Source organism: Enhydra lutris, unplaced genomic scaffold (genome assembly GCF_002288905.1).
Source record: "Enhydra lutris kenyoni isolate GAN:26980312 unplaced genomic scaffold, ASM228890v2 scaffoldscaffold77, whole genome shotgun sequence".
Lineage (NCBI taxonomy): Eukaryota > Metazoa > Chordata > Mammalia > Carnivora > Mustelidae > Enhydra > Enhydra lutris.
Window position 1 is genome coordinate 1713928 of NW_019154161.1, and position 14579 is coordinate 1728506.

The window sequence follows — 14579 nt, forward strand, 5'->3', positions numbered from 1 at the left end:
GGAGTGAATGTGTGTGCACCCAGGCAGGTTTTGCAACTGTTGTGTCTGAGGGTGGGGAGAGGCGAGGAGTGGGGGGAGAGAGTGCAGAAGAGGTGTCCTAACGTATGGCTTTCTTGACTGGAGACTGTGTCCAGGCCTCACCTCCGTGAACCTTCCTTGGTCCTGACCCCGCCTGCTGAGCTCTGGCCCCGCCCTGAACCCTGGCTCCCACACTTTGTGCTCTGACCCAGCCTCTAGGCGTCCAGGCCAGGGCCCGGCCAAAGCCCTATCACTAACGGCACGGGGTGCAGACCACACCCAAACGTGGCCCTGTTGCAAGGCGAGGGACTCCACTGCCTGCCCTGTGGGCGCTCTTGAAGCGGAATGTAGACTTTGGGGCGGGGCCTGGATTGGGGGCGGGGCTTCACCTATGGGGTGGGGCCTGAGTAGAAGGGGAGTGCCTTTCTCCGAAAAGGTTTCCAGCCCAAGTTGAAGAGGGGTTGAGACGCATGGGTTTGCGGTGGAAATGAGATGCGGCTGACATTCGGGTGGGAGCGCAGATGAGGGGAGGCTGCCGCCGCGGGCGTGCTGAGGCAGGGAGAGATGTGCTCATCTGCGGCAACTCCAACATCCAGCTGGGTCCGCACAACCTTGGTGGGGACCGAGATTCCCGCAGCCAGGACCTCACGCTCACCAAACCGAACTCAACAACCACGGAGCCGGAGCCGGACTGGGTCGGCACCAGCAGCATCACCACTGGTGTCCGGCTGGCACTTACATCCCACAGTGAGCTCTTCAGTCACTGTTGCTGCCCTTGCGCCCGTGGGGGTGGGGGTGGGGGTCTGTCCCTAACAGCTCTGTCCCTAGTCCACATCTCCGAGTGTGGATCCTGTCCCTAGGCGACGGCCCAAGCTTCCTGCAGTGGTGTCTGAGAAGGACTGCCATGGAGTTCCCTCTTGATTCACTCTCTTTAGGGGGCCTTAGGGGCAGGGGGCGGAGGTAACTGTATTCCTTGGCTCATGCACCGTTGACCCAGCATCCATGACCCATCCTCCTACTGTTTATATTCAACTCATTGACTCAGACTCTCAACTAATAACTAATGATTCCCTCTCATCCCCATAAACCACTCTCCTTCCCACAGACACCCCTTCTGGTGTCTTCACTGGGCGTCATGACTTGACTGTGCTCTACAGAATGAGTACTGTGGGCGCATAGTGTAATTTACGTAAGGCTGTTACGCTCCGTGACTCATTGTGTGTTCACACGTTTTCACTCATGGCTGTGCTTTCATCCTTGGCGTGCACGCATCGGCTTTGTACTTCCGACTCTGCTCAGTGCCATGTGGCGAGCACCTACCACATGTCACTGTCCACCTGCCCAGGGTGGACACCCATCCCTCCCACAAGAGCCTGGCCACCCCCGCCTTCAGTGTGTCTGTACAACCTGTGTGAGAAGGTGTTTCCAGACACTGCCTAATGTCTCCTGCGAGGTTGGGGGGTCACCCCCATTTGAAAGCCACTGGTCTTCCCCGTCTCTACCCCTGACTCCACACTTTAGGACACAGGCCGGGTGGGTCCCTGACTTCCACATCTAGAAAGGACAAACGATGCCAGAATTTGCTGCGTATTCTATTTGACTAAGGGGAGGGGAAAGTCAGAGGCATTCAGCTGTTGTCCAACATGGTCTCTTTGATCCATTGCAAATAGGGCATCACTTTGGTGTAGACGGCAGGCATACTGGGGCTGTCACATGGAACATGGCCCCCGGCTGGGATTCCCTGAAGCACACCATCGCAGATCAGGGGGCCCTCCAAGTCACCCTGCAGCACAAAGGGGGAAAGGAACGTTAGCAAGGCCTTAGGCTCTGTGTGCAGAGTACCAGCTCCTGGGCTCACAGAGCACAGACAGTAACACCCCAGCTCTGGGGAAACTCAGAGCTGTCTCCAGAGTCCACTGCCAGAGGACTGGTGGGATTCCAACAGAGAGGACAATAGCTTGAGTCCTGGCCAATGGGGAGAAGACTTCAGGGTCCAGTTTCCTCACAGTGGGGAGGGTCCAGGAGAATAGTCCCAGCAGACAGATCAATGGTGAAAAGAAGTGGGATCCATCCTCCGACCTTGAAGGCTCATCTCTGATGTCACCTCTCCCCTATAGCTTCCCCGGGTCCCTCAGAAGAGTGGCAGTCACCTCCCCAGGTGGCCCCAGGTGGGGTCCCACAGGAGGGACCCCTTCCCTCTGGTGTCACCTCCTGCCCTCTCCCCTTGCTCACTGGGCTCCATCCGCGCTGGGCTCGCTGACACTCTCACACACACCAGGCCCACTTGCCCCAGGGCCTCTGCACCTGCTCTCCCCCACATTCCGCTGGGCTCACCCCCACCTGCCGCAGGTGTCCACTCAATCCCACCACCTCCCTGCCCTGCCCCCCTCAGCTCACCGGCCATCTCCCCCGGCTCCATGATGTCTCCTTCTGCCCCACGGCACCAGCATCTCCTGACATGAGAGCAGTGCCCCTCACGAAGCCCCCCACCACCATGTGAGGGACACAGACAGAAACAGTGAACGTAACACAGACAGCAGTGACTGCTGTCTTCCCAGGGGCTAGGTTGGTGTCGGGCACACGGTAGATGCTCAGTAAGTACGTGCTGCCTGGAGGAAGGGATGGACTGTGACTTGGAAGACTGAGGTGCGGGTGGTGCCTGGAAGGGGGTGTGGGATAGGGTAGGGGGTATGCAGGCACTGGGGGCGGGGCTACAGCTGGACAGCAGTGGGACCGATGCCTGGTTAACCCTTGCACCCCGGCCCTGAGTCTGGGTCTTGTCCCCCAGCCCAGGTGGTCAAGGGGGGAGAGGCTGGCTCACCCGGCAGGTGTCACTGTTGCCCTCCAAAGGGCCAGCACACAACATGTGATCTGTCACCTTCTGGATGTGGGCCTTGGCACATACATCATTGGGCAGGAGTTTGAGGTCCATACACTGGAGATCGCCAGTGTCTGAGACTAGAACCAAGAGAAAAAAGAGCTGTGGCCAGACCCCAAGTGGCTCCTCAGTCCTCCTCCTCCCTCAGACCCTGAATCCAGTCCCCAGCCCCCTCCTCCCTACACCCAGGTGTCTGGGCTCCAGGCTGCACGGTCTGGCTCTGGCGTACACTTACCTGGTTCAATGCTACCCCAGCCAGAGGTGTAGCAGGTGCTCCCCAGTTTGGGTTCCTGGATGGGCAGGTCCAGGACCCTCACGGTGTCTGTAATCTGGGGGGGCTCTGCCAGGCGGAGCAGCATGAGGTCGTGGCTGTAGTCCTCTCCCGGGAGGCGGGTGTGTTTCTTCAGGAGACTCAGGTTGAATTTCGGGTGTGGGAAGTTTCTAATATCCTCGAATAATTGGGCTGTGTCTTCATGCTGGAACAGGCTGCGGCGACCCAGCCAGAGTTGGTAATTTCTGCGGAGAGAGGGAGCCCCAGGGAATGAGGAAAGTGAAGGGGGAAGGGAGATGGGGCCAGGAGGGTCCTGAAGACAGAGAGAAATAAGAGGCAACCGTGGAGAGAAAGAGAGAGCCTGCGGTAAAGAATTCGTCACGGAAAAATAGAGACCTGGGGAAAACAAAAGATGGTGACAGCATGAGAGGCAGATCCAGAGATAAAGAGAAGCAGTGAAAGAGAGAGTTTGAAATAGGAGAAGGAACGAGGCAGAGGGTAGAACAGGGAGCCTGAAGGAGCACAAAGGCGACAGGAGAGGAAGCGAAAAGGCGGCGACCCTGAGGAAGGGTCCCTGGAAAGAAAAAAGAGTGAAAGAACAGACAGGAAGGAGCAGCAGGCCCAATGCGACAGGGACAGGAGCAAGGGGAGAGAGGGAGGAATGCAGGCAGGTGCGGGCAGTCTGAGAGAGAGCAGGGAGGGAGGACAGGGAGGGAGGACAGGAGGGGCTGGGAGGGGGCCTGGGACCGGCTCAGCTGCAGCAGGGGCTGCGGGGTTGGCTCCCCAGCAGCGGGTGGCCTGGCTCCCAGCCCAAGGTCGGCAGCTCCCTCCCTCCCAGGACCTCCTCCATCTCCTACCTCTACATCCCTCCACTACCCCCTCCCACCCCGACTATCTCCACTTCTCCTCCCCCACCCCCCCGCGCTCCCCTTACTAACTTTCCTCCCCCTCCTCTTCTCCACCCCTTTCTCCCCCTCTTTGGCTTCCTCTTTCTCCTCCTTCTCCTCCTTCCTCCAGGGCCCCCACCAGACTCCAGCTGAAACCAGCCCTTCCCTGTGTCCCCTGGAGTGCATCATTGTCCTGGAGGGAGGGGCTGGGCACATGAGAAGCCCCCTCACACACACACACACACACACACACACACATCAGGAGAATCCCTTCCTTTTCTCTGGGGGTCTCCTTCAGTCCCATCCTGGGGGTGCTCAGCAGCAATGGGGGAAAGGGAGTGTGGCAAAGACCCAAAGAGACAGATGGGGCAGAGGCATGGAGGGTGAGACCTACAGTGACAGGGATGCAGCTGAGGGACCCAGAGGTGGACAGACACAGGGAGACACACAGAGACCCTGAGACAGGAGAGGGAGGGAGACAGGGATAAATCATAGACAGACAGACACATGACAGAGCCAGTGACTGAAAGACAGAGACACAGGGTGGGGAGACAGGAAGATAGTTACAGAGAGAGACACAGAGACACAGGCTGCCATGGGAGGTCTTCCCTGGGGTGGTCCCTGCCACTCTCCATGGGCCCCAGACCAGTACCATCTTTGTTTCCCTCAGCCCCCCAGCCTCCCCTGCGGTGAACCCAGGGTCTGTACCCAGTTGCTTATTCCTGTGGGAGCACAGACACCCCCTCCCAGACCCCATGCTCAGACTCACTTGTACATGCACTGGGCAGCTGTGAGCACCCACTATGGGTGCACCAGGACACCCCCGCACCTGACACTGCTGAAATTGTACACAAGCGACCCCCAGGGTTGGAAATTATTACACTCCGAGCCTCCGCTCATCTGGGACTGGATGGGAACCACAGCACCTGCAGAGGGATGCTGGGTCAGGGCAGGCAGGAGGAGACGATGGGGCTGGGAGGGTCTAGGTTAGGAGAGGGACACGGGCCGCAGAAGAGCAGGGCTGAGGTTCTGGGGAGATCAGCAAGGGGTTCGGAAAAGGTCTGTGATTTTCCTGCAGTCCCTTAATTGGGTTGGTGATGGGTCCTGCCTGGGAAGACATTCTGCTGAGACAGACTGCACCCCAGGAATCAGAAGAAAACAAGGCAGCATCTGGAGAAACTTGTGGTGTGCAGGTCAGCTGTTTTGCAGTGATCTGGAGTTCCTGGACTGGGGGACAGCTGGCTTTGGTGGAGGTGTTGGCTCAGAAAAGAGGAAGGGGATTTAGAAGCCAGTGTTAAGCAGGCGCCTGGGTGGCTCAGTGGGTTAAGCCTCTGCCTTTGGCTCAGGTCATGATCCCAGGGTCCTGGGATTGAGTCCCGCATTGGGCTCTCTGTTCAGCAGGGAGCCTGCTCCCCCCCCCCTTTCTCTCGGCCTGCCTCTCTGCCTTCTTGTGATCTCTGTCTGTCAAACAAATAAATAAAATTTAAAAAAAAAAGAAAGAAAAAGAAAACCAGTGTTAAGGACTCCAAAGGAGAGGTTCATGGATCATGGACTGGGAAAGAAGAATTTGAGTGGTGCTAAGGGGTCTCAGTCTTAAATATCTTCTATGCCTGTGGTGGGAATTTGGGGTTCTGAGAAAGTTTCAGTATTTAGGGAATGAGGACTGAGAGATGACAGCTGAACAGGAAAGGTCACCTGCGGGCTCAGGAGCCAGAGCACCGGACCTTGGAGAACTAGGAGGTAGGACAGGAGGATCAGGGTCCCTGGGTCCAGTGAGGAGGGGTTGCTGCTTGGAAGAGTTGGGGAGCACCAAAGAGAAGAGACAAAGATGGCTCCAGACTGCGCGTGTCCGGAAGCTGTCTGGGGGCCACTGGGAGGAAGCAGGCAACCAGTGTGGCAGTGAGGACTGTGAAGAAGGTGGCAGGGTGGAGAGCTAAGGAAGGTTCTGGGGTGGGGGTGGGAGAGGCAGGAAGAGACTGGTACCCAGCCTGGGCTGGACTGTGGGCGGGAGGAACAGGCTGCACGGATGGGGAGAGTGGCTGGCCTTGTGGGGACGTCAGGGTGAGAGCACCATGAGAGTCAGGGCCCCTCTCCCTCTTTCAGATCCATTCTACTCACCAGTCCACCCCAGGGACATTGCCAGGCACAGGACCAGGAGCCACATGGTGACAGAGTGTCCAGGAGCTGGCAGACGGTGAGCTAGGAGCTGGGGAGCCTTTAAAGCCTACACCCCCATGGCCACACCCCTGATCTGCTGCCACCAAGAAGCTGGCCAAGTCCTGGCCCTGCTTCTGGGTGTGGACAGCCCCCACCCCCAGGGCTATGGGAGGGATGAAAGAGCAAGCACCTGTTGTTCTTAAGTCCTTAATCACGCTGGATATATGCCGGGCTCTGAGGCCAAATGGGCCAGGGCCTACAGCCCTGTTGCCTTGCTCTTGTCAACACAGGCAGTGAGAGGAAGCCCGAGAAAACAGAATCAGCAGCACTGGAGAATCAGGATTCCTATTACAAGGCCTCCAATGGCTACACTCCAAGAGAGATTTCACAACCCAAAGCCCATTGGACCCTCAAATACATGCACTATGTCCCTGAAGCTCTCCGATACCTCCCTGAGCCAAGATGCATGTCCCCCAACTTCCCACATCCCTGAAATACGAGCTTGGCTTTCAGAACCCCTGTACTTCCAGATGCAGGAATGAGTTGCCCTACTAAAATGTTCCCCTCAAAATCAATTCTTGGAATGCCAGAGATCCACAATCCCAACACTACTGGACCCAGAGATATGAAATTCCAAAGGTATCCTGGAGCGAGTCTCCTAGCACCCCAAAATCCAACGTTCCCCAGAACAATTCAGAGGTACCAACATAGACCCCCTCCCAACTCCTCATTCCTTAACCTGGACATCTGATGACCCAGGACCCCCGGTTGAGCTGCACATCAAGGTCAAGAGAACCCTCGAAGAATCCAGTGGCCCTGCTCCAGTGAACATTTAGATCACAGGGGCCTCGTTAATACACCTCAGGATGAAGTGGCATTGAACATCACATTTTGGAGTCTCAGAAGAGACTTAAGAACTAGAGCCTTTCAGGCCTCCAGTGTTATCCTACGTGCTATGGACAGAATGTCTGCATTCCTCCCAAATTCTTACGTTGAACTGCTACTCCCCAGTGTGATGGTTTGAGGAGATGGGGCCTTTGGGAAGTGATTATGTCACAAAGGTGAAGTCCTCATGAATGGAATGAATGCACTTAAAAGGGATCCCTTGCCCCTTCCGCCATGCCAAGACACAGAGAGAAGAAAGTCATCTGTGAGCCAGGAAGGGGGCTCTCACCTACGGAAGACATGTCGATCCAGCCCCTCCCATGTCAAGCACTTGATCCAATCATTCCCCTCTCTGCACTGAGCCACATGAGAAGCTCCGAAGACAGGAAGTGAGAGAAGTGGTCACCGACACTCACAAGTGAAGACCATAAAGACTGGGGTACAAGAATACATTCAGTCCGTGCTCCGACCTCCCCCACACACAGATCAGTGTCACCCTGTGGGAGAAATGTGCCTGCGTGAGTGAGGAATCCCTGGAGACAGTGCCCAATCCCCATCCTAATCCCCATACTCAACCTCAACCAAAACCCAGTACAACCCAACGCAACCAACCCCAACTCCACACGTGGCCAACCCAAGGCAAATGAACCCACCCAACTTAACCCAACAGAACACAGCCACCACCTCCTCCACATTCAAAATCAAACCAAACCCATACCATCCTTCCATCCAACACAACCCAATCTTAACCCCCAGGTCTTCTACATCCCCAAATATATTGCCCACCATCCCCCTTTAGGCCCCACATCATTCCCATCCAAATCAGACCAAAACCATTCCAAATCCCAACTTTACCTATGCCTTCCTTTCAATTTCTCCAGGTGTTCCTGATGTGTTTTTTTAACATTGTCCCCTTCTAGCTTTTCAAACTATGGTCTCTTTCCTCTGGAACTCCATTCCTTTTGTCCCTCCCACCATCTCATTTGCTAGTACCTGAAGAAGGGAGGAGAGGAAAAGGACAGGAGGGCAGGGGTTTCCGTGGTTTAGGATGGAGGCAAAGCCAGTGGACACAGATTCAGACCTGTGGTCACTTGGACTGAGTCACTCAATGTCACCCATGTGCCATACCTATTAAGTGGATGTAGCCACTGAGAATGGATGACACAGAGATGTCTCTGTGTCACAGATGACTCCAACATCTCAGCCAAACTCAGTGTCACACAAGGTTATGAATGTGGTCATCCTATTTCATGGATGTGCACACATGCAAATCACACTTTCAAACTTGGGCACTGAGTGGACAGCACCTCATGCTGAGATTCACTTGACATATGCACGTTATTCAAGAACCACAGTAGATGTTCATATGTGCATATGGATGTAGGCAGATAAGTCATGAGTGCACAAACACACACACACACACACACACTGACACCAAGCTTTGGATGTACCAACTCAGACCTAAATTCACAGTGTCCAATGGAGGTCTGAACACATCCAATGTCAGAAATGCACACACTTGTACACGGGTCTAGACATAGAAGCCAGGTCCTGAATAAGGATACACAGGGGAGACATGTCAGTATGGACTCAGGCCCCTGAAGACATGTTCACAAACATAGCTCTATAAAATGGTATTATAGCCAGCATTTGACCTCTGTGTGTTTCCATTTCCTCATCTGTTAAATGGAGGTTGTTTTAAGGTTAAAGAGGGGTCTGTGTGTGTGAGAATGCCTAGGACAAGTTGCTGCTTAATAGTAGTTATTTTTGTCAAGGGCTAAATGTGGATATTAATGTTGTGGACACAGATATGGTCATGCTCAGACATAGATGCAGACCCAGGTAAGATAGGGTCAAAACTGGATTAATCCACAAGCCACTTAATGGTGGTGATTCAAAGTGGCAGGCACAAACCCAGAGGCTGAGCATTCAGGTGTGGACCCAGTGGATCCAACCCCAGTGCAACACCTGGACACAGGCTGGACATTGAAGATGACAGAGACAGCTGGAGATATAGGCTTCAAGACAGGACACATCTATCCATCGCTACATCAGCCCCAAAGTCAGATGCTTGATGTTCAAGATCTCTCACTGCGTTTCACGTATGATGACAAAGTTCACAAGAGGAAGCAAGTAGGAGACAGGTAAGGCCTTGCACACTTGTCCCCCCCACACACAGCTGTGCTGTGCACAAGTACCAGACAGGCAGTTTACGAGGTCAAAGGACTATGAACCTCTACGAACCCCCTGTCTATGATAGAACCCTCTATCTATGGGAAACATAGAGACATCCCCTCAAGGTCAAAGCCACACACACACAGAAACAGAAGCCAACACTAGGGCAGGACTGGACATCAATCCCACAGATCAAATGACCACACTTTTCCCCCTGCTGTTGGGAACTAGGGCTGGAACTCTGCTGAGCAGAGGCCGTGTAGATGTGGTGGAGAAAGAGCATGAGGAAAGCAGAGTGATGCTACTTCCCCTTCCTTGGAGGAAAGGGAAGGGGTGAGACTGGACTCATGTTCTCAGAAATTCTCCATGGGCATGTCACGTCTTCATAACAAAGGAATCAATATGTTTTTTACTCTGGGCTGTCTTCCAAGATTGTTTGTTTATCATGCAGCCTTTCAAGATGGTATGTCCCTCAGAGAAGGTTTGTTTACTGTCCACGATTTAATAAAAGATAATGTCTGTTTATGGCCAAGGACAATAAAAATTATATGTCCCTCCAGAGAAATTTTATTTACAATCCAGAATTATAAAGATAATATCTGAACCACATTCTGACTTTGGAAAGTTTGCCAGCAGCCCCCTTATAAGATTAAGGATTCCCAAACTCAAATCCTCAGTTATGACACAAATCACTGTGTGCACAGAATCCACCTATGCTCCTTGATCACCCCCATGGGCCTTGGGTAGCCAGGTGAATGGGTGTAAATATAAAGCCCATGCTGCCTCCTGGGCCATGAGTCGTAAAATCCTGCCTCTGACCCAGGATCTGCTGTGTTCTGCCAGTACTCACAAAACTGGCCAGCTAACATTTGCTTGCAAGGCAGTAAAATCTTGGACTTTTCAGAATTCGTGACAAACAGCTAGGCACTGAGGCAGCACCTGGCCAGATGGAGGTGGAGGTAGGCAGGGGACCTGCTGGGCAGCCACATGGTGGAGGACAGACCAGGACTGAGCTGAACTTTGGGGGAGAGGTGGAAGCAGTGGAGATGCTGGACTCGCCTGCCCCAAGGATGCATCCAGACACAAAGTCATCCCACCAGCCTTTTCAGAAACTTCCTTTCATCACTCATGTCCCTCCCCCTGCCCAACACATTCTTCCTCTTGGCTCTCCCTCTGGGGAAAGTACACTGTTCCCTCAGGCACCAGGACAGACCCCAGGTGCCTCACAGACCTTCAGACACGAACACTTGCTCCCTCGATCTTCTCTATCCCCTACACCCTGGCTCAGACACATCTCTATTTGGACCCTATCCACGGTGTCCTCCCTTTCATCGGGATCTTCCCATATATCTCCTTTTGAACTTCTGAACGCTCTTCTTTCCCAATCATGCCTTCATTTGAACAGAAGATACCGGGATGGCTGGCAACTCATTTTACATTGTAATTCAGCCACTCAGAGGGTAAGACTCCAGGTTTGGATTTCAGAAATCTCAGCTCTGCAGCAATAAAAAATAAATGGTTCTTTCCGGGCAGACATAGAATGGTGAAGACCACCAGAAGCAGTTTGCTTGCAGTTCCTAAAGCCAGAAATACACCATACACCAGAAATACATCCTATCTCAGGGATATATCAACTCTCCACTTTTAAAAAAAATTTTTCTTAGAGAGAAAGAGTACACATAAGCAGCGGGGCTTAGACGGCTTGGGCTAAGAGTTGGAACTGTGCTGTGGAGGTGGAAGGACATGGGACAGGAACACTGCTCAGGGTCCGGATAGAGGGACAAGTGGAGTGGGAAGGGTGGGAAGGTTCTGAAATTCTGGAGCCATTCCTGGGGTTGTGGGTTGGTGGCAGGGCCTGGGTAGGGAGACTATAGTGAGAGTAGAGCCAACTACAAGAATCAAACAGGAGACAGAGGGCAGCATCTGGAGTAGCATGTGGTGTGGGGGTCTGGTGATTTGAGGAATCACATGGCAGGGGGCGGGGGGAAATGGTTGTGTGGTCTAGGATATTAAGAGTTTCCAGAAACTCCACATAAGGGTCCCAGAGGGGCAGAGTCTGAGAGAGGAAAGTTTTAGTGAGTTCCATGCTGGAAAAACTCCTGAGGCCTGTGGTGAGCTTTTGAGGTTGTAAAACAGCACTGATTTAGGTGTTAGTTCTGGTGGGCTGAGAAAAGCATCTTGGATGGATTTAGGGTGTTTGAGAATGGGGGTTCCCAGAACTGTGGCTGAAGGCTTTCAGCTGGGCTGAGAGTTGAGAGAATTGGGTATCTCCCTATCACAGGGTGACTGAAAAGGTGAGGGTCAATGCTAGGAGTGGTCTCCCATGAGCTGTTGGCATTCTAAGAGGGAGTGGGAGGTCCAGGTACAATGCTGTGGTCATGGTGGGAATGCAGTCAGGAGGAGAGGGGTGATTGATAGTCATCCTGGGATGGGGTGAGAGGTGGCCCTTTCTGTCTGAAGGACATGGAAATCATGGTCTCAGGTACCAAAGGGACTTGGGTTTCTCCTAACGGTGGTCTCAGAACCAGAATGGAAAAGTAGCAAAGCACTTGATAGCCTAGGGATCCTGGTTCATCTGATAACCCAAGTCAAGAGTATCCTCATGCAAAATCCAGTACTTTGTGCAATGGACTATGTAGTTCTCAGGAGCTAGATTCATGCATCTCAAGGTTCATCTTTGGGGATCTCAGAGGAAAAACGGAATGGTTTACTAGGTTTCCACCATTTTGATTACCAAGGCTCTTAGAAAAAATCAGAGCTACTCATGATGGGTCAGCCTAAGGTATGTGTTTAAAACTTGATAGAAAATCCCCCTCCTTTCCTATTTAAGTACACAAAGAAGCTCTTGGGGGCATTGAGGGGCACATGGCTGGGACAGTTGGTAGAGCACTGAACTCTTGATCTCAGGGAGATGGGGTAAGTGAGTTCAAGCCCCAAATTGGGGATAGAGTTTACTTTTTAAAAGTAATGAAATATCCTCTTTTCTTTTCTTTCTTTTTTTTTTAAGATTTTATTTATTTATTTGACAGAGAGAGATCACAAGTGGGCAGAGAGTCAGGCAGGGGAGGGGGAGCAGGCTCCCTGCTGAGCAGAGAGCCAGATGCGGGACCCTGAGATCATGACCCAAGCAGAAGGCAGAGGCTTTAACCCACTGAGCCACCCAGGCGCCCCAAATATCCTCTTTTCAAAAATAAAATAAATAAGTGGACATCGTACAAACTGAAACTAAAATAACATAGCATGCTAACTATACTGGATTTTTAAAAAATATTTTATTCATTTATTTGACAGACAGAGATCACAAGTAGGCAGAGAGGCAGGCAGAGAGAGAGGAAGGGAAGCAGGCTCCCTGCTTGAGCAGAGAGCCCGATGCGGGACTCGATCCCAGGACCCTGGCATCATGACCTGAGCTGAAGGCAGAGGCTTTAACCCACTGAGCCATCCAGGCACCCCCTGGATTTTTTTTTTTTTAATGGGCAGACATAAACCCATTTTAAGATCATAAGAACTAGAGTAGAGGAATATAGTCAGTCAGGGGCCAGAAAACCCACATGCAGACTGGGGTCCCCCGAGTCACCCTGTGGAAAGACCTTGTGGGTCCAGCACCCTATCTCCATTCTGACCCTCATCTACAACCCCAACCAAAATAGCACCTGACACACCTAACTGAATCCTGACCCAACCCCGTACAACCCCAACTCACTCATTTCAAACCAAACCAATTTCTGGGCAATGGCCCTTCCACAATGCAGCCTTGGAGCCTATGATTCCTGGAGTGATGACGTCCAGCCTTCATCATCCATCTTCCCACCATGACTCCCTGTGGTCCTGGGCTCCTTGTCAGACACGAGGGCACAGCAGTTGCCACGCAGGCTCTGCCCACAAGGGGGCAGGTGTGGGCAGCACTCTGGGCAGTGCAAGTGGTAGGTGTCACACCGGTGGGGCTAGTTTCAACAACATGACCTCAGGGTGATGACCTTGTGTCTCACAGCACTGCTGGATGAAGCCTGAAATGGCCCACGGTTGCCCTGGAGCATTGCGTTTATGCAAACTACGCACCACGAACACCCACGTGGAACTGTGTAGGCAGATGGCTATGCACAGGTTGAGTGTGGGGCAGACAAAAGACCAAAGTGTAAGCAACCTGGGCTCTCTCAACCCTATGGGACACTGGAGTTCCACTCACCTGCTCTTAACATCCTAGAGCCACAGTCTTGCCCTGCCTCTCAGATTCCTTGCAGTCCGGAGGCACACGCACAGGCGCTCCAGCCCCATGACTCCAGTACATAGTATGCGAGCTGGGAAATGTCCCTCCGTGGGAGGCATATTTATTTTCTAGAGAGCAAATAAATCTTTATGAGAGCAGGATGTTGTCTTTATTCGCTAGGATAAGACACGGACTTTTTCTGGAGAGAGAACTCTCTTGTCCCGGACCGTAAACCAACTGCTCGGACCGGAATAACCGTCTTGCAAGACGGCTTGGTAGACCAAACTCCAAGAACACGCGGAAACATGGGAGTCCATGGAGAATTCTATCCCAACCACCTTTGTCTTTTGTCCTGCTCTGTCTCTCTCCTCCTCTTCTCCGAGTCACCCTCTCTTTCCCCGCCCCACCCCCACCGGCTTTGATGTTCTGCCTGACTTGGATCTTGGTCCTCTCCCTCTGTCCCGGAAGCGCGGCGGGAGCCCTCTGGTCTGACGTGGACGGCTACTTGCAAGACTTTGTGTCCACGGGAGCACAGGGCTGCGGAAAACCCCGCATACCAACCTAATTCCTCCACAAACCTGTGCCCGTTCGCCGAATGGACCCAAGAGTTCCTGCAGAACAGCTAAGAACAAATCCCAGGACGAGTCTCCAACCTACCCCTCTCGGCCGCCGCCAAGATCCACCTCCTTCAGCATTCTCGAATTCTGCGTGATTCCCCCAAACCCTCCTCCCTCAGACCCGGGAGCAAACCTCCGTGGACAAGCGCACATTGGCGCCACCTAGCGGCGGGAGTCTGACAGGCCAAGAAGAAAAGACGCCATGTTTTCAGTCTCGGTTCCCTCCTGCTCCTCCCAGCGCAGAACGAGAGACAAAAATCTCAGAGATAAACTAGTAATCCTAGTCGTACCGGAGTACTTCTCCCTGCTGGAGAGAACACTCTCACGCTGGGGCTCCAAACATCTGTTTCTTACCCCCTGGGACTCAGTGTCCCCGTGTGTAAAACGGGAGTCTCTGTAAAGGAATTTCAGAGAAAGGTGCCATATGTGAGAGATGGACAGTCGGATTTCGGAATCTTCAAGTCCTGGAACTGCCGCTGCCCGA

At 53.0% G+C, this 14579-nt stretch overlaps 1 protein-coding gene across 1 annotated transcript; it reads right to left on the bottom strand.

Annotated features, from left to right (window-relative positions):
• Positions 1-1645: 1645 nt before the first annotated feature.
• LOC111160724 (kallikrein-1-like) lies at positions 1646-6218 on the bottom strand. Its single transcript, XM_022524043.1, is given in 5 exon segments — positions 1646-1801; positions 2840-2976; positions 3126-3412; positions 4824-4980; positions 6173-6218. Coding segments are annotated over 5 exon segments (783 nt in total).
• Between the last annotated feature and the right edge of the window lie 8361 nt (positions 6219-14579).